Raw genomic sequence first — 26,705 nt, forward strand, 5'->3', positions numbered from 1 at the left:
TAACACCCTTGTTCAAAAAGGGAGGAAGACAAAAAAAGGTAACTATTGGCCAGTTAGCTTAATGTCTGTCATTGGGAAAATGCTGGAGTCAGCATGGCTTCATGAAGGGGAAATCATGCCAGACAAATTTATTAGAATTCTTTGAGGTGGTGAGGTTGTAATGAGCAGAATAGGTAAAAGGAAACAAGTTGATGTAATATACTTCGGTTTTTAAAAATCATTCATTAAGGTACTCCAAAAAAAGGCTACTTAATAAGACAAGAGCCCATGGTATTGGGGGTAGTATATTATCATGGACAAAGGATTTGCTAACTGACAGAAGAGGGAATTGGGATCAAATGGGCATTTTCAGAATAGCAACAAGTAACTAGTGGCGTGCCACCGGGATGAGTGAAATTATTTACAATATATATTAATGACTTGCAAAAGGGAAGTGTATTATTGCTAAGTTTGCAGATGACACAAAAGTAGATGAGAGAGCAAGTGGTAAAGATGTTGCCAAGAGTCTTCAGAGGGATATAGACAGGTTAGGTGAGTGGGCAAGAACTTGGCAGATGGAACATAATATAGGAAATTGTGAAGTTATGTACGTTTTAAAGGATAAATAAAGGGCTGAATATTATTTAAATGGAGAAAAACTGCAGGAAGCCACAGCATTTGGGGGATTCTTGAGCATAAATCACAGAAAGCTAACATGCAAGTTCAACAGGAAATAGGGAAGGCAAATGGAATGTTGGCCTTTATTTCAAAGGGAATGGAGTATAAAAATAGGGAAGTTTTGCTAAAAATATACAAGGCTCAAGTTAGACCACATCTGGAAAACTATGAACAGTTTTGGTTCAATTATCTAAGGAAAGCTATAATGGTTTTGGAAGCAGTTCAGAGAAGGTGACTATTTTGATCCTGGGCATGGAGGGATTTTCTTATGAGGAGAGATTGAGTAGGTTTGTGCTGTACTCATTAGAATTTAGAAGAGTGAGAGACAATCCTTTTGAGACGTTTGATTGTCGGGGGGGCTTGACCAGCTAGACGCTGAGAAGTTTGTTTCCCCTTGTGGGAATGGACATAATCCAGAGGCTATAACCTTAGAATATTTACATGAGAGATGAAGAGGAATTTCTTCCCTCAGGAGGTAGTGAGTCTGTGAATTCTTTACCTGTAGAGGCTGGTTAAGTGTGCTCAAGGCTCAGACGGACAGATTTTTAATTGGTAAGGGAAGCAAGGGTTATTGGGATAAAGCAGGAAAGTGAAGCTGAAGATTATCAAATTAGTCATGACCTCATTGAATGGCAGAGCAGACTCGATGGGCTGAATGGCCCCTACTTCCGTTCCTACATTTTATTGCCTTATCACTAAGAGTTCACATGAGATGGCACATTACCAACCCAGGGCATGAGTACATTGAACCTGCTGGGAACTTTGAAAGCATTTTCTAAATGTTTTTTATTTTGGCATAGGGCTGACACTTATCCCTGAAAGAAAAATATGTGTTCCTCTGTCTCTGGATCAGAGATCTGTATTGCATGTGCAGAACTACCGCTTGCTGACTTTACGGAAAGTATAGCTGGTAATATAATTCCCTTCTGCTGGTTGGGCATCACTTAATTTGGATGGCAAAGTTAGAACCAGTTAACTTAAGCACAGTGTTTAGTGCTGAGGTATAATGATCATGATCTCAATATAACCAGGATGTTTGATTGAACAGAAAGCAGTACAAACTCAAATTTTTGAATAAGCATTGTGAAGTGCCTTTTTCAGTTTTGAGGTTTGTTTTCTTTCTGAAGTGTGTTGAGTGATAACTAATTAGTAGTCAGTCATTTATTTTCAAAATAATATTGTGCTATCCTAACTTGGATTTACTTTGTGCTAAATTTTTCATACTAGTTGTAAGTTAAAATTAATGTCGCAGTGCAAAACAGGAATTGTCTGGCATGCACAATTTTTTTCCACAGGATATGGCTGTGCAGCTGTCCTGGTCTTGCCAAGTGATACATTTAAACAAGAATTGGAAACCTCTTGATTTTTTTTTCTGTATTCCTTGGAAAGTAGTGAATACTATGGATTCCTTCAACTCAGTATTAAATGCATTTATCTTCCTAAAATCATTCTGATTTGATTTATTATTGTCACATATATTGGGATGCTGTGAGAAGTATTGTTTCTTGCACGCTATACAGACAAAACTTACCTTTCAGAGAGTACATAGAAGAGAACGAAAGAAGAGGGTGCCGAATATAGTATTATAGCTAGGGTGTGGGGAAAGGTCCACTTAATATAAGGTATGTCCATTCAAAACTCTGGTGGCAGCAGGGAAAAAGCTGTTCTTCAATCAGTTGGTACTTGACCTCAGACTTTGACAGAATGTCCGGGGTGTGGGGTTCATGATTATGCTGGCTGTTTTTCCAAGGCAGCAGGAAGTGTAGGCAGAGTCAATGGATGGGAGGCTGGTTTGCGTGGACTGGGCTATATTCATGAGCCTTTTGTAGTTCCTTGCGGTCTTGGTCAGAGCAAGAGCCATACCAAATTGTGGTGTATCTGAAAAGGATGCTTTCAATGGTGCATCTGTATTACTGAGAGTCACAGCAGACATTTGCCACAATCCAGTTTTAATATTCATAATTTGAAAGTTTCACTTGTGAAGCCCCTGGGGATTCCCAGTGAGTTATGAGAATGTTAAATGCTGTGGTCTGGTTAGGAACCATTCAAATTTAAATAGAAATTTGCAAACCTTGTTTAACCAATCTGATTATCTTATAAAATTTCACTTAATTAAACAAAGAAAACAATCAATATTAAAAATATATATGTTTTGTAATGACATACGTTATGTACTCAAGTTTGTTTATTTTTCCCCAAGTATTCTTTTATAAGACACATCAATCTTAAAAGCTATTTACTTAAATAGGAACCACCAATGCTCTGGAAACAATCTTTAATTCTTCTCAGCTCTAGCTATCCTCAAAGTTAGTACATAAATTTATCATTTCTTTACTGTCAGTGCCTCAGTTATTCTGGTTATTTTTCAATGCTTTCAAGCTAATCTGCTTGCTGTTAGTTCTTTGGCACACGACTGTATACGCTCCATGGTCGAATCTCCCAATAATTTCAAACTAGGCAATCTTAAAGTTTGAAGTTTACTTATTAGTGTCAGAAGTAGCCTTGCATTAACACTGCAATGGAATTACTCTGAATATCCCTTAGTTGCCATACTCCAACGCCTGTTTGGGTACACTGAGGCTGAATTTAGCATGGCGAACACACCTAACCAGTATGTCTTCAGTCTGTGGGAGGAAACCCATGCAGATACAGGGAGAACGTACAGACTCTGCACAGATAGTGACCCAAATTGGGAATTGAACCCAGCTCTGTGAGGCAGCAGTGCTAACCACTGTGCTATCATGCTGTCCCATTACAGTGTCCAATTTCAAACTGAGATTAACCCACATTCGTATTCTCGATGTTGCATGATAAAATTAGGTTTTCTCTTTTTAAGTTTTAAGTTTACTGGTGTCACGAGACAAGGAGGCTTATATTAACCCTGCAATGGAGCTACTGTGGAAATCCCACAGTTTTCGCATTCTGACACCTGTTTGGCTACACAGAGAGAGAATTTAGCATGGCTAATGCACCTATCCAGCGCATCTTTCGGACTGTGGAAGGAAACCGGAGCACTCGGAGAAAACTCATGCAGCTACAGGGAGAATGTGCAGACTCCATACAGACAGTGACCTAACAGTGCACTTCTAGTTAACTGTTATTTGCATTGCCTTTCTTCTTGGTGATCTGCAAACCACACAAGCTCCAAACTGCAACTAATTACCTCAATAAACACCCAAGATAAATTGAAGCTGGAGCAACATACCTTAGCTCCACTTATCTCCATGACAACATAGCCTTCTCTGAGCTGTCCTCGTGTAAACCTTTAGATTATTTATCCCTCATTTACAATTTATTTTTTGGGTAAATGAGGTATAATCTTTTTGGGTTTACCGAATTGTTTTTAAAATAGCTCTAATTCCCAAAACTAATCCACCTCCCTAGAATCCCTTGTTCTTCAAGCATCACCAACATCACACTCCCATACCTTTAGCTAAGTAGATCCCCCTGCTGTTTTAAGATTTTACCTTCCCAGCTGTTAACCTCTGAAATCAACATGGCCCACAAAAGGTTGGGACCATAGACACCAGGCTTGCTTCAGTTGTATTTACTCAGTTTTTCTACAGTTAATTTTTAGTTTTATGAAATTAAGGTTAAAACACATTATGCTAAGTTGTGCTAAAGCACATAAAACACACAAACCAAAACTAAATATTTGCAGCAGCGTGTGTTTAGAAAAAAAACTATAATATGCTTGAATATGGAAGAAAGTAGAAACATTTATAGTATTAAGTATAAATATGGCAGGTGGATTAATTTGCTCTAGCTGGATGAGATCCCAGCAAAATTATAGTTGGGTCAAAACCGCATAACTTTAAACTTGTACAGAATTCCATGGCAATTGCATGGCATAGCAATATCGTTTATCGTGTATAGGTGCTTTAGGTAAATCAGTTTCAGTTGCTTCTTTTGGAATACTCAGCAATTTGGATATAGAAAAATGTTATGAATGTATTTATATCTATATACTTATATGTGTTATGCTGTGGGAAATAGTGAGAGTTCTTTTCCCCTCCCCCAATTTCCTGCTGTGAAGGTTGTGACTTATGTTGAAATCTGATTCCACTTGCCGGCTTGCTCAACTGCCCTTGCTTCATGAACGCCCAGGAAGAGTGGGTGTATCACATTTGAGTCTGATCTTGTTCCTTTATATTTGTTGAAATGCATTCAAGATAGGAACTTTGCCTGATTTGGAATTCAGTTCACCACCTTTCAGCTGCCACATTTCCATCTAGTCAATGACGATTAAACTTTCCTAAAGAGTACAGCCGTTTTGAACAAATTATTATGTTGTTAAGTCGAGGCTCAAATTGATGATATGGGCGTTGATGGGCGTGTTTTGAGAACTGATATTTTTTTCCTTGAATTTCTGTGAAAACTCTTGCATCTGTGTTGTTCCTCAGGCACTTTTACATCTCACTGGGTTCAGTAATGGACCCCCAAGCCTGTCCCTTCTGTACCCACTTCTACAATTTTCCCAGCTATTCAACCAGGAGAGGTTTTTGCAGTGGTTCACAGAACTGGAGGAATGAAATGAAGAAGAGCTTTTAATAACTCAGCTGAGGTTCTGACTGTACCTGATCTAACTGCATGACTTAGTGCTCCATCAACCCCTCACATCACTAAACTCAATATTAGTGTTATGCACATGTCTCTGTATATTGTAGGGCTTAATTCTGGTGAGGGATGTACCTCAGTGGGCTAGCAAATTCTTAAAAATTGTACTTTGAAAATACACTCGAGGCTAAATCGATAAACTGGTGTGTAATGTATTATTGTGTAGACCAATACTTGTTTCTCCACTCTTAACTGTGTCACTGATCTAAACATTTGAGAAATTGCTGAAAAATAATTTCATAAGCATCTAACTCCTTGTGTCATTTTGAAGATGTCACTCTCTTTCCATACTTGCACAGTTTGTGAAATTTTCTAATAGTGTCGCAAGTTAGTGTTATCACTTTTAAAAAGTTGAGGGAAAGAAAATTGACATTACCAGAACAAAACCAAAGAATGCTGGAGTATGCTAATTGTTTTCAGTTAATTTTTAATTGGCAGTGCAGATGAGAGACTCATTCCCAATACAATATCTTGAATAAGTAATTGGGATTTTCATTTCCGAAATTGAGTATGGGAGATTTATTTCTAATAAATTAACAAAAACATCTCATTTATGGATTCCAAATTAAAATATTTAATTTAAAATTTATTTATTATTGTCACAAGGAGACTTAACACTGCAATGAAGTTACTGCGAAAATCCCCCAGTTGCCACACTCCGACGCCTCTTCAGGTACATTGAAGGAGAATTTAGCATGGCCAGTGCACCTAACCATGTCTTTTGGACTGTGGGAGGAAACCGGAGGAAACCCACGCAGACACGTTGAGAACTCTGCACAGACAGTGACCGAGCCGGGAATCAAACCCAGGTCCCTGGTGCTATGAGGCAGCTGTGCTAACCGCTAGCATATATATGTGAGGAAACAATTTTTGATATTTGTGCTAATTTATCTATCTAAGGAAGAAAACCCTGACTTCAAAAAATTCACCACAAATGTGAAAGGTAATGTTGCTAATGACTATATCAGCTAGTAAAAGACTTTGTGAGAATGAAAAAGCAGGCCCTGAATACCAAATAGTAACCCCTGAAAATCAAAATGTAGCCTTCAAGAAAATCTCTGAGCCCTTGAATGTTAAGTATTTTGATATCTAGATGGAATGTCGTTGTTTTGGGAGCTGTGAGTTGCTGGAGTTTGAGTGATATCAGTGATTTTTAAAAAATCATGCATGTTTCTATTCTTTTTGTTAATTACAGGAAAATGGTTGCTTCAATTTCTGCCACCCTCTTTGGATTATTTACGTTGGTGTCAGCCTTACCTCAAAATTTTGGTCCCACTCAAGGTAGGTGCAATGAAATTGTAAGAAATGTTGTATTGCATGATTACATTCTTTATACCTTCATGACTCAAGAAAATAACCACAGAAAAATCTAGGTCGAAACTTTCCTAATCACTCAAAAGTGGCTGTGGGTGGGTGTTAATCATATTCTGTATATATGAATGTAAGAAGGTTATGTGTACATTAGATTCCTACAAACTTGTATATGTGAGACATTAATGAAAAGTTAATGATTTTCCATTTGTATAGTTTTTTGAACAGATAGCTCAACTTGTTTTTGTTGTATTTTTAAATGATGGTACAGTGTACTGTTGTAGAATGTTTATAAAATTGACAAAGATGAAGACTGTGATGATTTTGGATCTTTTCAGATTCTTTGTCTTACTCAGATCTGCTCTTATCTGTATGTCTCACACTTGTAAACCAGGGTCTATCTATAAATGTAAAGTATCTAGTCTTGTGGTCACACATAGGATTATGGTGTGAGTTTCTTTGAATTTGCATGAGATAAGACTGGCAGAATGAGCACTCAACCAGATTTTGTGACTTAGAATATAAAATACAATTTGTTTTTAAATTTGAAAATGGGAGCCAGCCACTACAGCAGATTTCAATTTCTTCTAAATCTTTTTAACTTGAACCTTACAAAAATAACAAAAGCTACTTTAACTCTGGACCAACCATATAGACACTGTGGCTACAAGAGCAAATCAGAGACTAGGAATTCTGCATACAGTAGCTTACCTCCTGACTTCCTAAAACTGTCTACAAGGCACATGTCAAGAGTGTGATGGAATACCTCTACTTGCATGGATGAGTGCAGCTCCCACAACACTTAAGAAGCTCGACATTATCCAGGACAAAGCAACGCGTTTGATTGGCATTACTTCAACGTTCACTCCCTCCACCACCGACGCACAATGGCAGCAGTGTGTATCATTGATAAGATGTATTGCAACAAGAAACTAAGGCTTCTTCAACAGCACAGTTCAAACCTGTAACCGCTACCATCTAGAAAGACCAGGGTGGCAGTTCCCCTCCAAGTCACATACTGTCTTGACTTAGTACAATATCATCATTCCTTCACAGACATTGGGGGCCCTCGCCTCTGCAGATGCTGTCAGACCTGCTGAGATTTTCCAGCATTTTCTGTTTTAGTTTCTCAGTGTCTTATTATTTTTATGGATGGACTTAAGTTAATTTTTGTTTAAGGTTTAATGAGGATGTGGGGCCTGTGTTTTGAGAAAAATAATTGCTCGATTTAAGAGCACTGTGCTGCGATTGATTTCTAATTGCTGTAGTAAAAACAAAATATTGCAAATGCTGGAAATCTAGAATACAATCAGAAAATGCTAGAAAACCTCCGCTGAGTCTTTTTTCCAGCATATTCAATTTTAACTCTTATTACTGGAAGTTTCCATGCAAAAGCCCAACAGATATTGTGGTTAACAGTAAGTGGAGCCTTCTCCCTTCTTATCTATGCTACATGGCATTTTGTAATCAATGCCATTTGTTTCTGATTCAGTTAGACGTGTCTCTTTGAAATGCCCAGAGCTTTGCTTGTTAGGAGAGATTATTTTCTTTCTGTTTAGAAATGTATTCAAGAACAGATTTGACAGTTATTGCACTTTATATTATATCTGTTGTCCAGTGCCTTTAACTGTTCCATTTTATTTATTGTTTGCAGAATCATGCTTGGACATGGGTGTTGATTTTAACCGTTACTTTGTTCTGGAAAGTGAAGGAGTTATTTTGACCTGCCCTGAGTTGAGTACAGAACAGAACTACAGCCTTACGTGGTATAACAATGAAACATCTGAAATAATTACAGCAGACAAGAAGCAAAGGATTCACATAGAGAATGATTCGCTTTGGTTTCTTCCAGTATTGTTGAAAGACACTGGCTACTATACCTGTGTCGTAAGGTAAGGTTCCATTGGTCTGATTTTAAATGTTGAGATGGTGCAGACTACAGCTCTATCTGCTAGACCCAGAACTGCTCTAGATCATGATCCGGGGCATACAGCAGTTCCCTACACTGGAAGTCAATAAGCTTCTATTGACTGTACTGCAGAAAGTCAATGGAATAGCACTGTATAGGAGCAAAGGGAAAGGTGAAAGTACAGTAAAAAGTCTGACAACACCAGGTTTAAGTCCAACCACAAGACTTAAACCTGGTGTTGTCAGACTTTTTACTGTGTTTACCCCAGTCCAACGCCGGCATATCCGCAAGGTGAGAGTAACCAGGGAATGTACATAAGTGATGAATATCCTTTGCATGTCAGATGGCATGATTTCTGTTACAAATAAAGGCATATTGCAAAAGCGTTTGCTTTTCTAGATCCATTTTGGCCAGGCAGACCCTGTGACAGTCAGTGACGGAAGGAACGTCAGGTGTGAGAAAGAGGCTTGAGTCCTCAATTACATCCCTTAATCAACAGTAGATGACAAACAGCAAGATGTTATCAACGTCTCCAGCTTCAGTCTGGATAAGCTAATCATGTCATTGGGAAGGTCGTGTTCACAGAAACTGGCAATGTGATCCTTGCAAAAGTGCAGGATTGGTGCTTGGAATTTCAGCACTTAAGAACATAAGAACATAAGAAATAGGAGCAGGAGTAGGCCATCTAGCCCTTCGAGCCTGCCCCACCATTCAGTAAGATCATGGCTGATCTGTCGTGGCTCAGTTCCACATTCCCGCCCTCTCCCCATAACCCTTAATCCCCTCTCTTATCAAAAACCCATCAACCTGCGTCTTAAAAATATTTAGCGAGGTAGCCTCCACCACTTCAACGGGCAGAGAATTCCAGAGATTCACCACCCTTTGAGTGAAGAAATTCCTCCTCAACTCTGTTCTAAACCGCCCCCCCCTTTATCTTGAGGCTGTGCCCCCTAGTCCTACTTAAGCTACCAGAAAATATGCTGGTGTTTTATGAATTCCATCTGGACAGTTTCTTGTTGAAAATAAATGCCAAATTAAATATTTTCTCGTTTCATTATTTGAGTAATCATAAATATTTTTAGAGTCATAGAGTAATACAGCACAGATGCAGGCCCTTCGCCCAATCGGTCTATGCCAACCATGGTGCCCTCCCAACTAGTCCCAGTTGCCTGCATTTGGGTCATAGCCCTGTAATCCTTTCCTGTCCATGTACTTATTGAAGTGCTTTTTGAATATGGTAATTGTACCTGCCTCATTGACTTTCAATGACATCTCATTGCATATCCGCACCACCCTCTATGTGAAGAAGTTGCCCCTTGGGTCTCCCTTAACTTTTTTCATTCTAACTTTAAAGCTATGTCTTCTTTTGGTCAGTAATTATTTATTAAAATTGCTCTAACTCTTCTTTGTACACTTGCAGGTATCCAACATCTTGCCAAAAACATACTGTTTCATTAACAGTTACTAACTCAACCAGTCCTTCATGCCTCCAAAATAAATTTTTCTATGGATCTACTTCATACGTTAAGACTTCTAAAAAGATTTCTTGTCCAGATATTGATGACTACATAACCTCAGATGAAGAATTAGAACTACATTGGTACAAAGTAAGGAATAGTTTACATTGTATATACAAATTTATACTGTTTATTTGTAAATATGGAAGTTACTGTGTCACTTAAAATAATAACTTTGGGACTTTGTCCCAGTTGTTTTAGACCCTCTGTGTCTTGCCCCATCATATTCCATCACCTCCCTCCAACACACTCACTCCCACACACACAAATGTTAATTCATGCCAACTCATCCACCCCCCCCCAGTAGCATCCTCCATAACAATCTGTGGTTATCCACCAACTCCCAATGGTCTTTTATGGTCCCTATGCCAACTTAGTACAGATTCATGACTCCCCAACCACCCAAGTGACCGCTTTAGCACCCATGCCAAGTTATTGGAATTCATGCCCCCCACCTTTTACATCCCGCATGTCAAATCACATAGGCACACCTCAGGAGCTATGCTGAAGTGAAACAAAATAACATCGTAAATATCTATTTAAAAAATGCCATATTAAAAGAACACATTTACAAAGCCCATTCAACCTTTTATTAAATACAAAATGTTTGTATTCATGACCCAGATTAGAGACAGCTAATCCTTTAACAACCTCTTGGAGCTTTTAATCAAACAGTGGACTTGCGCCATTGTGATACTGATCGGTTGTGGAAAACACTTGAGTGGTAATAATGTTATGGTAGCACTTGGGGTCAATGAACAAGCATCGATTGAAACTGTGAACATTTTTAAAACGCAGGCTATTTTTTACTGATAACCTGATGGTTCCATGTTCCTAGTTGCTGTTCGAGAACATTTACATCTCTAAAAAGTAGTTACTCACACATTGCAGTGTCAGTGAAATCAGGTCTGTTTGAACTTGGTGCTAAGTTCAGATTGCCCTGCTAAGTTTGGATTTGCTGCATTTGAGAGTCATGGCCCTTTCCCTTTTCTCTACTGGCAGGAATAGGTTCAGTCAGAAATGGGGCAGGACTCCCCAATCCAAGTCCCGCCTGCCATTTTGAAAGGTCTCCGAAGTCACCACAAAAATGTTGCCTATTATCATTCTGTCCTTGTCACCCTGAATCCTTCCTGCCTAAGAAGGCAACTCAGCAGCACCTTCTCAAGGGCAATTAGGAATGGGCAATAAATGCTGGTCTTTCTAGCGTTGTTCACTTCTCCTGAGTAAAACACAAAAGAGATGTTCCATTAGAGCTGTTCGATAGATGTATCAAAGCTAAATGGGGACGAGAAAATTGCTTAGACCTGTGCTGCACACATTCCCATTTTCCCAGGGAGAAAGCCCATATGCTAGTTGACACAAGCAAATGAAAACAAATATAGAGAAGCAGCCTTAATTGTATTTCCTTCACCCTGATTGAAATATAGGACATCAATGCTATTCGTTTAACTCTAGCATTCAAAATGGACCACTGAAATGGATGGTGCAAATAAAGATGGTTCTGTAAGCATTGTTAAGTACACCTCAAACAGATGGGAATAATATCTCAATTTTAAGATGGTTTTTGTGGTCTGCTCTGAGGCTGTTGGGTCTGGCCATGCTGGTTCCTGATGTTAAGAGGAAGCCTTTAGTATGGAAACAATCCTGGGACATGAATCTCAGTCATGTCTATCTTTATCTCTGGGTATCTTTGTCTAGGTGAATGACCCAGTCTGCCAGAGGTGGATACTGGCTGGAAGTTTCAAGCTTGTTTTTAAAAACTGTGGGTGTAATTTTCTCAAAATATTCTAAGTGGAAAATGGGTGAGAAAATGGGAGGTTTTTCTTGCTGTTTTTTGTAGCAAGGTAAGACATACTAACTTACTGCACTCTGTGCAATATAGAGGCCGTAATGTGAATTTTGCCAGTAGGGAGGGGGTGGAGACTGAGCTAGCCCACAAGGCTGGCTGCTGAGCTCTAGGGATGCCCACATATCCCAGTATACTGTATACACCCCTTAATTCCTGTTGTAGCCAATTCCATTGCATTAACCCTGTTTAGCTTTTGAAACTTTTTATCGGTTTCAATGCAATCAAAACTCATTCTTTGAAACTCTAATGTCTGTTCATAGGACACTGACCTACATTGGCAAGATCGTGACTTTTAAATTTTTGTCCTTCTTCTCAAATCTTATACTTTGCGATAGTTGCCCTCCAAATTTTGGCCTCCAGTGCATTCCCAATGTAATTACTCCACCGCTGGTAGCTGTGCCTGCAGTTACCTAGGCCCCAAGTTCTGGAATTTCATCTCTTTGCCCCTCCATCTCATTTTCCTCCTTCATAACACTCCTGAAAACCTAACCTTTGGCCACAATCTGATATCTCTTTATGTGGTTTGGTGTCATACTCTATGTTATAATGCTCCTGTGAAGAGCCTTGGGATGTTTCATTATTTTAAAGGTGCTATATATGGCATTATAGTAGATGTAGCAGGCTGAGTTTCTTTCAGCACAATTTACAATTTCTGGTGCATTACCTTTTTAATTGCAGCAATATCTGACCTAACAGCAGACATCTAGTGAAACGGTTTTCAGGTTGACCCAGGAACAGTCAAAGATGAGTGTACATTTTCCTCTGCCATTTTTCTACTCTGGTTTTATCAGTGCCAAAAATCTGCGCTAGGCAAGCCTTGATTCTAAAATGATAACTGTGTATGCTGTCTTTTTTTATTCAGAATTGTGAGCCTCTTACATATGGAAAAAAATATATCTATCATAAAGGTGACCACCAACTTACAGTAATAAATGTGGAACCATCAGATGCTGGAATCTATGTCTGTGAACTGCACTTTATGCATGATGGTTTACAGTACAGAATGACCAAAACCATTGACTTTGATGTTAAAGGTGGGTTTGTTGTGTTCCAAGACAATAATACATATAAATTTTATTAGTAAAAATGTCTACATTGTAATAGCTGGTTAAGAAAATGCATGCTGTCAACTTTCAAATGGACTTTTTTTTGCCTATCATTGTAAATGCTTTCTGATAGAAAGCAAATCATTGGCATTACCACACATATATATAACAGCATGGCTGTCAAGTACATCAACATGAAGAACTTTCTAATGACAACAGAGAAAACCACGATGGGCATGATTTTACTGGGTGTGGAAACGTGGTAAAGTCGGGTGAGAGGCCATTAACGCAATCTGCACCTGTGTCTGCGTAGATGACCACTTTATTGAAACCTGGGAATGGCGGCGATTCGACTTGCATGCATTTAAATTGAATTAATAAACTGCCCGCCCAACTTTATCAGCATTTTCCCCTTTACCACCGCGTTCGCCTATCCAAAACTGCGCCGTAATGGACCTGCTAAATAAAAGTCTGAAACAGGCGCTCCAGCTACTGAAGAGCACGTTCAGAGCTTCCAATGGCTCTCTGACTCAGATTGGTGGTGGGGAGGGGAGGGAGGTGGGTCAAATTATTCTCTGGTCGGGGGGGGAGCGTGGGGGTAGTGAGATCATTTTCTGGTGGGGGGAAGAGGAGAAGGCGGGTCAGATGTATCTGTGGTGGTTCTGGGGTGGGGGAGGACTGATCGTTGTCAGGTGGGGAGGGAGGAGGAGGCGGGTCAGATTCCCTGAGGTGGGGAGTGAGGCCAGACTATTCCTTGGGGGAGGGGCGAGTGAAGCCAAATCATTGTCTTGGTGTGGGGGGGCGTGGTGAGTGAGGCCAGATTGTGGAGGGGAGGGAAGGAAGAAGAAGGGTAAGATGGAGGGGTGGGGGGGCAGATATATCTCTGGTGTGGGTGCGGGGAGGGTCAGGGGGTCTGCTGCCAGATCTGCTGCAACTCTGCGGGCAATAGGTGGGGTGGAGGGAGGCAGGGGTAGCAATTGGTCTGGGTAGTAGGGTGGTGGGTAAGGGGGACAGTGATGTGTGTCACAAAGATTGGAGTGCCATGTTGAAAGGGTACCCCGGTCAGAAATAAAAATGCCCCCCCCACCACATAATAATTGTCAGCATTTCCCACCAACTCCACCCCCCCCGCCCCAATCTTCTCTGTGCCTTTACACCTACCCTCCCCACCGGCTCAGTGACTGTCCTCCCTCTCCACCAGACAGGAATCAAGACCCCCACCCACCTCCCCTCCCCTCCCCCCCCCTCCCTTCCCTTCCGTGCCCCCCCCCCCCCACCCTCCCAAAGCCCACAATGTCCAGCCCTGGCACTGCCCCTGATTCAGGTTGTTTGTCCTGGCATTGCCAGGACACTGCCTGGCCATGTCCCTCTCCTGGGGCTATGCTCATCTTTGTGCCTCCAGAGGATCCCTTCAATACATCTACATATGAGTATAGCACGAGGGGGGGAAACCATATGGTGAGGGATCCAGTTAAATTTTACTTAATTTCAAAGTAATTATTAAAACCAGGTTAATTCCCATAATGGGCGTTAGCTTGATTACATTACCCATGGAGGGCAGAGAAAATCGGAACTCACTGGCAGGATTCGTGATTTCCAATTTTCTCTGGAATTTGTGCCCCCACCAGCGATTCTTAGAGTTTGGACTCAGGATCCCACCCTTAACTTTATTTTCTCAACCTAAAAAAGAAACATTTTGTGACCCTTTCCATGGTTATAAATACTCATGTGACGGTCCTAACAATTTAATGGATTAATGTACAGTTTTTTAAGAAAACGTGATGAATAAATGTAGAAATGTTCACCCATTAGAATGTACTAAAATGATGGCTCCAGCAGCTAAACAATACCACCACCTACTGGAATGGAATAGTTTCTCACCACCAGTTCTTGCCTTTCTGACAGGTTGAATATGTATAGGATAGAGCAATAATACATGGTGGAGTATCCCAAGAGCAAATCTCATTTATATCCACAGAGAATTACAGAACAAAGTTGTATTTTAAAATTTTTCTTCAATGTGCTTAATGTCAATTCAATATAGTTTTTCCAAAGTGTCCCACTTTATTATTTTGCTGACAGAATGCTTTTATTTCCACAGGCTGCAAGGCTAGTGTTGGTCCAAAGATTCTACATCCAAAAAATGGTACAATCGAAATAAAACCTGGCAAGTTTTTTTTGTTCTGTGAAATAGACAAGGCTATTTTTGCTGCACTTTGATTATCTGTTCCTGACTTGTCTCATAGAATCCCTTTTGATGCAGAAGGAGACTGTTCAGTCCATTGAGTCTGCACCGACCACAATCCAACCCCATAACCCCACATGCTTACCCCGCCAATCTCCCTGACACTAAGGGGCAATTTATCATGGCCAGTCTACTTAACCTGCGCATCTTTGGACTGTGGGAGGAAATCGGAGCACCCGGAGGAAACCCACATAGACAAGGGGAGAATGTGCAGACTCCCAACAGATAATGACCAAGCCAGGAATTGAACCAGGATCCCTGGCGCAGTGAGGCAGCAGTGCTAACCACTGTACCACCCCACCTCCCTTCCTAATGCTTTTTACCCCACTCCCTGAAATAGCCTAGTTTGAAATGTTATTTAACTATAAATTTATAGCAGGCCATCATTTGAAGAAATGATATGATTCTTATCTCATTGAACCTGTTGAGAAAATTATATAGCCATATAGCAGTACATGACTTAAATTTTGCAGGTATGTATGATTCTGATCCAAATTGATGAATTGTTTTGAGATGCTCAATTCACTTATGGATTACTAAGTGATTTTGACATTCTAAATCATGAATTCAAAGAGAATTTGTTTTCAAGGTAACTGAAGAAGGAAATAGCAATGAAGGAGGATAAGGCTGTTGTGAGAGATACAAGAAAGTGGTGATGACCTCATATCAGGAGTGGAGAAATATGAACAAGATTGAGAGAGTTTTGAATAGATGAGTTGATATGGAAGAAGAATTATAGTGTGGAAAGGATGATGATGAACTAAGAGGAGTGAGTATCAGCTTATCTGAAATGGAGATTTCAATCATTGAGAACGAAAAGTTGCTCAGTGCAGTGTCTTGAGGAAAAAATGGACTAGATGAAACTAGCTGGTAAAGGGAGATTGATAAGGATGTCACCAAGATTTAGTAAGTATTTTTTATATGCTTTTCCTTTTATATCTTGGCTATTCTTGAGCTTGTTCTGACTGTCTTGTGTGTATTTCAGTGTCACTCCGTTGATCCTAATCATAATCATACTTGATTACATATTGCTCATGTCATCCACCTAGTGCAGATTTAGAATGTGTTGTAAATTTACCAGGGTGGTTCATTTGTCTTTATTCTCAACAGGGAGAATCAAGAAGTAGTCAGTTTGTGCCTTGAAGTTAGAAGCAGATAAGACAATTGACCATTATTGTGTTTGACGCAACTAGCAATGAAATGTGACTATGATGTTGAACTTCTGGAATGGGAAATCAAAACACAAATAATCGTCTCACTCGTCAACTTCACAAAAAAACACTCGGGAGAGTAAAATCTGTCAGAATTGTTAGATTGCTGTTGGTTTCGGAGTTCAGATCTACTGAAGTTGAGGCTGCCAAAAGTAATGACCACATCAAAACTGTTGTGAACACTGTTCATTGCTCACGTGTCATGAAACTGCCTGCAAAGCAGCACCGACACTTCCACAATGGAGTTGTGGCTTGTTCAAACTGGGGTGATTTCACTGTGGTGATGCTTTTCCACACCAGGCAAAGTGTCCTGCTACTGGTGAACAATGCAAAGCTTGTGAAAATCCAATCACTTGGCTCATACTTGTTACTCAGTTATTAAGACCAATACCAACAGAAGGGTGCCTCATGTGTACCACAGCAAAATATAGAGTGTTGCCAGTGGATGAGCCTGAATATATATTTGTGCTCTCTTATGGACACAGCAGCAAATCTGTGTGACAGTGACCTTTTAGCTGATTTCATTGATGCAGGAGGATCTGGCAATGTCATGGGAGACAAAATGTTCAACAACTTCAAGATTGCCTCATTCTGTGCAAACGAAGGATTACAAAACTTTTCCCTTACATCAGTGACAAACCACTGAAAATTCTTAGAACATTTGAAATTCCAGTCTCGTTCAAAGACATTAGAATAGCTGGTGCTTTCTGCCATACCGGTGAATGGACATACACACTTATTAGTTTCCACACTGTAACAGACCTGCAGATGATTGTAGTCACATATGCAATTCCTATGCAAAACAACAACGTTCTTGAGTTGTAGACTGATTGCTTCAGTGTATGGCCAAACTGAAAGATATTACATGCAAGTTGCACGTGGACTCCATTGTGCCTCCAGTCACGTAACAAGGGTGATGAATACCATTTCACATCAGGAAGCAGAGCAAGAAGGAATTTCAACATCCGTTTGATCTTGACATTATTGACAAAGTTGTGAATAAACATTCTGCTTGGATCTTGCCTGTGCAATTTGTCAAGGAACCAATGAAGCTTGATGCAGATTAGAATCTCCATTGATCTATGGTTACCCAAACCAAGGCACACAATGACAAAGCTTGACTTCCGCAGTTGATGGCAACATAGAGATCATGGGGTCACAGTCTGAGGATTCAGGATAGACCATTTAGGACAGAGGTGAGGAGACATTCCTTCACCCAAAGAGTGGTGAGCATGTGGAATTCATTACCACAGAAAATAGTTGATGCCAAAACATTGAATGCATTCAAGAGGTGGCTGGATATAGCACTTAGGGGATTGAGATCAAAGGTTATTGGGAAAAAGCAGGACTATTTGATTTGATTTATTATTGTTGCATGTATTAACATACAGTGAATCAGTTTGGCCATACAGTGAAACAATTAGTCTACAACTCAAGAAGTTTGTTGTTATGCGTAGGAATCATGTATGTGACTACAATCGCCTGCAGATCTGTTACAGCGTGGAAACTGGTAAGTGTGTCATGTCCATTCGCCAGCTATGACTGAAAGGATCAGTTATTCTAGTGTCTTTGAATGAGACTGGAATTTCAAAAGTATTATTTCTTGTGCATTATACAGACAAAACATACTGTTCATAGATAAGGAAACGAGAGAGTACAGAATGTAGTGCTACAGTCATACCTTGCATTAAGCTGATCTTTCTCTACACGCTGGCTAAGTCCACTCAAAAATCTGACAGCAGCAGGGAAGGAGCTGCTCTTGAGTCAGTTGGTACCTGACCACAGACTTTTGTATCTTTTTCCCGAAGGACAAAGGTGGATGAGAGAATGTCCTGGATGTTTGGGGTCCTTAATTATGCTGGCTGCTTTGCTGAAGTGGTGGGAAGTGTAGGCAGAGTCAATGAACAGGAGGCTGATTTGCTATTAGACTGTTGAGTTGGATGATCAGCTATGATTGTAATGAATGCAGAGGAGATTCCAAAGGATGTTGCCTGAGCTAGAGTGTTTCAACTATGAAGCGAGATTGGTTAGGCTGGGATTGATTTCCTCAGAGCAGAAAAGATTGAGGTGTGCAAAATTATGAGGGACATAGAAAGGGTCAATAGGAAGAAACTTTTCCCCTTAGTAGTGAGGCAGGACGCATAGATTTGAGGTCCAGGGGAGGATTTTTAAAAAGGATTTGAGGAAAAACCTTTTCACCCAGAATGTGGTGGGAATCTGGAACTTGCTGCCTGAAAGAGTGGTAGAGCAGGAACCCACACAAAATTTAAGAAGCATTTAGATGAATTTGAAACGCTTTAGCATACAACACTATGGTCCAAATGCTGGAAAATAGGATTAGAATAAATAGTGCTTGATGGCCAGTGCAGACACAATGGGCTGAAGGGCCACTTTCTGTGCTGTCAATAAGACTCAATCCACTGGAGTTAATGGTCAGCATGTATGTGAATGTGATTGAGAACAAAAAAGTTGAATGATAGTAAATGCAAAGTGAAATGTAAAATTCGGAGCTACATCACAAAAGCCAGGAGATAAAATACTTGTGAAATGTGATGATCTTGTTGGAAAGCAAAAACAACCCTTATGACATCCAATTATTTGTTATGCCGGACAGAGGAGGATCAATAAGAACTGGTAAACACGGTTCACAGATCACCACACAAAACCTGTGTTTCTAAAGCACTGAAAACACCACTCACAAACACTGAATCTAATTCTGACATCAGTATTTCAATATCTGAGATGAAAAATGCATTAAATAAGACAATACCTAATATTAGCTGATAGCCTATTTGTGAGAGTAGATGTTCACCATACTTTTGGATTGTGTCACAAAGTGAACTGTTTACAGTTGATGAACAAATCATTGGGGAGAAAGAGGTGTTGTCAGTGGTAGTGTCTCAGTTTGGGGACTGTGGGGTCAGCACTTTAGTTAACCAGGAGTTAGAAGTGATTTTAATTCTTCTCACAATCGGAATCATTGCATCTTTGGGGAACCTCTAGTTTGCAAGTTACAAACCTGATGAAGTCTTAGGTTTGAACCTTCAATAGAAAATCTGGGCAACCAAGTCTTGAGGACAGGTCAGGGAAGGTTTTAATTATTTGCTTCACAAGTGGAACATAAGTAACAGCTCAAATTTCAGCTGGCCAGGCATGTCAGACCATCACCTACATACTGAAGTTCTGCCCTAAGAGATCCAATTCGGGTAGAATCACAATTATTCACAGTGGGCAGCTAAAGCTATTTAATGGGTTGTTAGCCTTGATTTTGAACTATAACTGCTTCCCCAGACATAACTAATATAAACAATTTAGGAGCCAAATGCACAGCTTGGCTGCAACTATTTAAATATACTTGGCTTGGAGACTAAGTAAAGATTGATCCCTGATTGAATTGTAACTAGCAAATAGTCCAGCAACTGTGAAGTTTAACTGTCTCGGAAGTAATCATCAATGTGGGAGGAGAAGGATGAAAACAGAACGATTAGGCTGTGCACACAGTGAAGAAGTTGCAATTTTCAGTTTGCATGGTTTCACTTGTGTGTTCATCCTCTTTATGTTTGTGTAGGTTTTAATTTTCAGGGTAAGAAAGTTTGTGCTTGGCAAACACCTGCTTGTTCAGTATTGTTATAAATATCTATTCAATGCAAAGATTGGATATCTTGATATTTGCAAATGTTTGATAAATTATAACACTACCAGTTCAAGCTGTCTTTTGATGAATTCTAGACATTTATTCTATCCATATGTTGACTTTCTCTGTTAACCAGTGTAGATTTTTCAATAAGTTGATTTTATTTAATTTTGTTCAGGCAAGGGTGCTTCTGGCACTGATGCCATTCCAATTTTACAATGTGTTAGTGAATAAAAATGTCTTTATTTTGTTTCTACAGGATCAAAATTGAACATATCTTGTACAGTATACACAGGATATTGTGAGCCATCTACAACATTAATTTATTGGACAGTGAATGATAAGTTTATTGAAGACCATTTTGGTAATCATCTTCAAGTTGAATATAGGTATGCAGCTCCAATCTTACCAGGGTTTGAACAAGCACATAACTTACTGTCTTTAAAATTGTATAATGTTGAATTTATGTATATAAATTTTGTTTTCAGTCGAAGGAGTGACAGAGAACAAGGAAACTATTATGAGTCGACAATATTTTTTCCTAATTTCAAAGAAGAATATTATAATGAATCACTTACGTGTGTCGCCAAAAATGGCTTGGGATGTCAAATAGCAACTGTTAAATTTAGAAAAGCAGGCAAGTAACACATTACAATATTTAAGAAATGGCATTTGTCTTTAATCTAAAGATCATTTGCTTTTCCTTATGCAGGATCTCTGGTAACTTTGGTATATTATGAGACTGCCTTGCTTTTTCACTAATCAATACAGAAGACTGATCATTGTTAGCATCTGCTGACATATTAATCCTAAACTATCCCTGTTGTCATATTCATAAAAGTAGAATGCATTGATTTTCACTTTACAGTATGGCGACAAGGGGAATTTCACAGTAACTTCATTGCAGTGTTAATGTAAGCCTTATTTGTGACTAATAAATAAACGTTTAACTTTTAAAACATTTCTATCTTCAGTGTAATTAGTAGGGGGCAATTTTACCAAAATAATTCTAAGTACCGAACGTGCATGAAAATGAGAGAGAATTGCGTCCTTTTTTTCAGCAAGTTTTCAGACACGATTTTATGCCACTTATCGTGTCTGACAAATTTACTGGAGTTCTATGAGGATGTGTCTAGGGCGGTGGATAGAGGAGAGCCGGTGGATGTGGTCTTTCTGGATTTTCAGAAGGCGTTTGACAAAGTACCTCACAAGAGGTTATTGCAGAAGGTCGAGGGACATGGAGTTGGGGGTAGGGTGTTAGCGTGGATAGAGGATTGGTTGTCAAATAGGAGGCAGAGAGTGGGGGTCAACGGGTGCTATTCGGATTGGCGGATGGTGACTAGTGGAGTGCCCCAGGGGTCGGTGCTGGGGCCTCAGCTTTTTACCATTTATATAGATGATCTGGAGGAGGGAACCGAGTGTAGGGTGTCGAAATTTGCTGATGACACCAAGATTGGGGGAACGGCAAATTGTGCGGAGGGTGTGGAGAGTCTGCAGAAGGATCTAGATAGGCTGGGCGAATGGGCCAGGAAATGGCAAATGGAATTTAATGTTGGCAAGTGTGAGGTGGTCCACTTTGGTAGGAAGAATGGTAGGAAGGACTATTACTTACGGGGCGAAAAACTGCAGCAGGCGACGGTGCAGAGGGACCTCGGGGTCCTTGTGCATGAGTCGCAAAAACCCAGCTTGCAGGTGCAGCAGGTGGTCAGGAAGGCGAATGGGATGCTGGCCTTCATCGCGAGGGGGATTGAATATAAAAGTAGGGAGGTCTTGCTGCAGCTGTATAGGGCATTGGTGAGGCTGCAGCTGGAGTACTGTGTGCAGTTTTGGGCGCCGCACCTGCACAAAGATATTTTGGCCTTGGAGGGAGCGCAGAAGAGGTTTACTAGGCTGATACCGGAGTTGAGGGGGTTGAGCTATGAGGAGAGGCTGAATAAACTAGGCTTGTACTCGTTGGAGTTTAGAAGAATGAGGGGAGATCTCATTGAGACGTATAAGATGATGAATGGGATGGATAGGATAGAGGTGGAGAGACTCTTCCCGCTCAAAAAAGACAGTAGGACTAGGGGGCACAGCCTCAAGATAAAGGGGGGGCGGTTTAGAACGGAGTTGAGGAGGAACTTCTTCACTCAAAGGGTGGTGAATCTCTGGAATTCTCTGCCCGTTGAAGTGGTGGAGGCTACCTCGCTAAATATTTTTAAGACGCGGGTTGATGGGTTTTTGATAAGAGAGGGGATTAAGGGTTATGGGGAGAGGGCGGGAAAGTGGAACTGAGCCACGACAGATCAGCCATGATCTTATTGAATGGCGGGGCAGGCTCGAAGGGCTAGATGGCCTACTCCTGCTCCTATTTCTTATTAGTGCAAAAAAAGGAAAGTATGATTCACACCAGTAGGGGGGAGTAGATGGTGTCTGTTCTCATTGGAAAGCTAGCTGATCACAGCTAGAGGACACCATTGCACATGTGCAGAACTCTCCATGTTCTGTGTGTAAGTGTATATGTAGATCTGTCACTCCCCACCTCTCTGGATATCACCCCACCCCCCGCCCCCCCCACCATCCCCTGGATATCCCCCAATATCACCCAGATAACCTCCTCTAGACGTGATCCTTCCCAGTGAGGATCTCCTTCAGTATGGCTGTTAAGGCAAGTGAGCCCAGACGATTGCATCTCGGGCTCACTAATCATGAGGCAAACTCAATTTTTCACCGCTCCCGTGATCTTAGTGGCTCGCCACATTGATGACTTGCATGATGAGCCTTTAAGACCACACCCCACTAGACTGGTCCATGCACAAACCAACCTGAACCTGACCTGACCTCCAACTCCACTGCCCCATGTCTGTCAAACCCCACCCAACCCCCTGCACTACGCAAGTCCCAAACTACTTACCTTAGATGTTTATCTTCTCCCTGGCCTGTTATTTTCAATTTAAAACTAACTTGCTTTACAGCAGCTGGTGCCTTCCTTCACTGCAAATCTTTTGTACACTGAAGCTGGACTTGGAGAACCACTGCACTGCCTGGATCCTAGACAGCAGGAAAGTCGGGCAAGACAAGCACTTAAAAAATTTATCGCAAGTAAAGGGTACAGAATGGCAATCTGACACTGATTACCATTCTGAGGAAGCTACCGCCCATATGGGAAAAAAAATTGCTGTTTTTTGATCAGAAACACTTTGGAATCCACTTATAAATTTTATCTCCTTTTAAAAACTACTCTTTCCATTTTAGTGACTTGTCAGGCTAAAGAATGCATTACTTTCAGGACAAAATACAAACCATATAATTTATAATAGTTTGATATTTCCAGTAGTAACTAAAACAGGCTATCCGCTTTTGAGAATCAAGATTAAAATGTATGGGATAAACCATACATTGTCACAGAAAAGATATCAGTCTGGATGATGAAATTGGCCAGGTTTGTTTATCTCTTTATGTTGCCTGATGATGGTGTGCAATTCAGGCCTAATTTGATTGTCTTCAATAAACTCTGATCACTGTTGCCTTCTCCTACCAGAGTTATGGAAATAGACATTTCTGATTCTTGTCATTTTTAATAAAATTATTTTGTTTCTGTTCAGTTCCAGATTTTACCAAGGAGATAGTAGCTGTCTTTGGCGTTTTTGCCTGTGTGTTATTCATTTGCATATGTATTTACAAGTTTTTCAAGATTGATATTGTATTGTGGTATCGTGATACGTTTCCTGCAAAATGTTTAGTAGGTAGGTGCAAATTCAAAATCAGCTTAACCTTAATTAGCAAACTAAGTGAGACAAATTCAAAAAAATTTCAGTCTGCAGTCTGGTAAATTATACTCATGATTTGTTCACTTTCAGATGGCAAGAAATATGATGCGTATATCATCTATCCACAAAGTTCTTGTTCTCCACGCGCAGCTAGTATCTTAGTCTTCATTATGGACATACTGCCTCAAGTTTTGGAATGCCAGTGTGGATATAAATTGTTTATTCCTGGAAGAGATGATCTACCTGGAGAAGGTGAGGCTAAAATATGGTTCAGTGTATTCAGTGATCCCCTCACTTTGCATTGTTAGTATATATATATTAGGATTGCTTCAGCAAGTTCGATTCACACCATGTGAAATCAGTAAACAACTAAAGACCCTGAACACTGCAAAGGCTAAGGCCCTGACAACATTCTAGCACTAGCACCGAAGACTTGGGCTTCAAAACTAGCCATGCTCCTAGCCAAGCTATTCAAGTTCAGCTAAAACACTGACATCTCCCTGGCATGTGAAAAATTGTAGTAAGAAGTCTCACAACACCAGGTTGGAATCCAACCAGAGTAGAGGGATGGGGCAGTAATTGGCTGGTTTGGATTTTTCCTGTTTTTAGTGGGAAAGACATAACTGGGTAATTTTCCACTTGGATAGTAGCTGTAGTGGAACAGCTTGCGTAAAGTTGTGGCTAATTCTTGAGGCCAAACTTTGTCACTACAGATGGGTAGTGTTTTACAGTCCTTGGTGTATTCAGTTAGTTGTGGCATTATGTGATCTGAATCCCACTGGCTGAAGACTGGCATTTGTATTGGTTGGAAACCTCGGAAGGAAACCAGGATTAATCATTTACTTCTGGCTGACGATGGTTGCAAATGTTTCAGCCTTGTCTTTTTACACTCAAACACTGGGCATTGCCATCATTTGTGGATGCAGATGTTCATGAGAGTCATCTTCTCTCATTGATTATTGAATTGTCCACCAGCATTCACATATCTTACACAAAACTGCAGAGCTTTCAGCTGACTTTTTACCTTGGTATCATTTAACTCTGCTTGTTTGTACACTTCTCCTGTTCAGCATGCTCTTATTTAAACATAGAAAATGGGAGCAGGAGTAGGCCATTCAGCCCTTCAATCCTGCACCATCGTTCATTATGATCATGGTTGATCATCCGACTCAGAAATCTGTTCCTGCTCCTGTCTCTCCGCTCCCCCCCCACCCCCCAATATTCTTTTGATTCCTTTAGCCAAAAGGACTCTGTCTAACTCCTTGTAAACGTACAACGTTTTGGCCTCAACTGTTTTCTGTGGAGAAGAACTCCACAGGCTCACAACTCTCTGGGTGAAGAAAATTTTCTTCATCTCCGTTCTAATTGATCTACCCTGCATACTCAGACTGTGATCCACATTCCAGAATATCCCTGATGAACATTTTAAAATAAGTTAAAACACAATCTATATTTCATTTAAAATATGAAATAAATTGATAAATGTAATTTAAAAACTTCAACCTACCCATTGTCATAATATCTGTATTTCCCATGCAGTCCCCTATTCCCCCCCGCCCCCCCATTTCCTTTTCCTTCCCTCACCCCTCCCTAAAGTCCAAAATTTTGCCCCCCCCACATGCGCACATACACAATATCTTCTTCACATCATTAACAGCCGAGTGCAGGAGCGGCAAATCTAGGGAAGGTTTGCCACTCCAACTGGAGATGCAAGAGATTATGATGCCATAGTCAATGAGATTTTGTGAGCCCTGTCTATGCCTTTTCATTTTTTTTTAATGCTAGCATGGAAACAAGTGTCTCTAAACTCACTTGTGGGGATTTTTGGCCAAAAAAGAGTTGATTCTCACATTAAATCTTACTGCACAGGATCCTGGGGTATCATGAAATTCCACTGGTGGTAACATTGACTAATTAAACACACTCACGCAGAATGTTAAAGTAAATATGATGCTGAAATCAATTTCAATTGAGAGGTATTAGCAATGCAGTGGTTTTCCTTTATTTATTTTTAGATGTGATTGAAATGAAGAAAGCGTTTTAGGATCTTAAGTTTTGACAATCATATGAGTGGTATCATCTTTGTCAAAAGCTGCACTTCTTTGTGATTGAACTTATCACTGTATCAAGGGTACACAAAGTCTTTGAAACAAATGAGAGACATTTGAAATTTATGGGAAGATATCACTGTAGATCACAGCATGCACATTGACCTTGGAAGCTGCCAAAATTCTTTCCAAAAATGTTGTTGCCCTGTATGTTAAGTATAAAATGTGAAGGGCTGGTGTGGTTGGTCTTGGGCATCATCCTCAGGAGGGATTCCTCCTCCTTCCGCTCTTGCAGCAGAATTTCATTAACACCAAATCTCCTTGTTGCAGCACAGTTGTTTAATGAGTTAGCAAACGTTAAACCTTCAGTTTGAAAGCAGCTTTGCACTCCATTTGTTTTGCTGGAAGACCCACTTCTGTTCTCTTGCCTTGTCACATGCAGTCTGCTCTATGTGGGAATATCTTAAACTCCTGTGCACTCTTTACCATGCAGCTTTGTACTGCATTTATTTTGCTGGAGGATCCATTTCTGTTCTCTTGCCTTGTCATATGCAGTCTGCTCTATGTGGGAACATCTTAAACTCTTGTGCACTATCCTTACATTGCAGCGCTGTTACCTGCTTGGTCTCATGTGTCAACTTAATAGTATAAAATCATTTAAGCTTTCATTTCTGGGGTGAAAAATTGAGACCTACTACTAATGCAAGTAACTGCAATGTTGGCTATCAGCTTATAACTGAAATAGCTTTGCAAAGATGGGTCAACTTATTCTCTGCAAGCTAAGGTACTCATCTACATGGTTAGACAATGGGGTGAATTTTGATGTTCCGCCTGTCATGGGAATCATAGCGGGCAAGGGGCGGACCAGTGAAAGATCCATTGATCTTGGGCTGATTTTCCCATTTCGGGATG

At 40.3% G+C, this 26,705-nt stretch overlaps 1 protein-coding gene across 1 annotated transcript in view; it reads left to right on the plus strand.

Annotated features, from left to right (window-relative positions):
• LOC145348977 (interleukin-1 receptor type 1-like) overlaps positions 1–26,705 on the plus strand; it is a 38,443-nt gene that overhangs the window by 9,017 nt on the left and 2,721 nt on the right. The window contains exons 2-10 of the mRNA XM_080197152.1: positions 6,470–6,555; positions 8,240–8,477; positions 9,915–10,101; positions 12,723–12,894; positions 15,008–15,073; positions 20,256–20,385; positions 20,485–20,633; positions 23,581–23,721; positions 23,836–23,997. Of these exons, the coding sequence (XP_080053278.1) occupies positions 6,474–6,555; positions 8,240–8,477; positions 9,915–10,101; positions 12,723–12,894; positions 15,008–15,073; positions 20,256–20,385; positions 20,485–20,633; positions 23,581–23,721; positions 23,836–23,997 (1,327 nt within the window). The 5' untranslated portion in view covers positions 6,470–6,473. The remainder of the gene's footprint in view (positions 1–6,469; positions 6,556–8,239; positions 8,478–9,914; positions 10,102–12,722; positions 12,895–15,007; positions 15,074–20,255; positions 20,386–20,484; positions 20,634–23,580; positions 23,722–23,835; positions 23,998–26,705) is intronic.

This window comes from Carcharhinus amblyrhynchos, chromosome 10 (genome assembly GCF_965287045.1).
Source record: "Carcharhinus amblyrhynchos chromosome 10, sCarAmb.v2.hapA, whole genome shotgun sequence".
Lineage (NCBI taxonomy): Eukaryota > Metazoa > Chordata > Chondrichthyes > Carcharhiniformes > Carcharhinidae > Carcharhinus > Carcharhinus amblyrhynchos.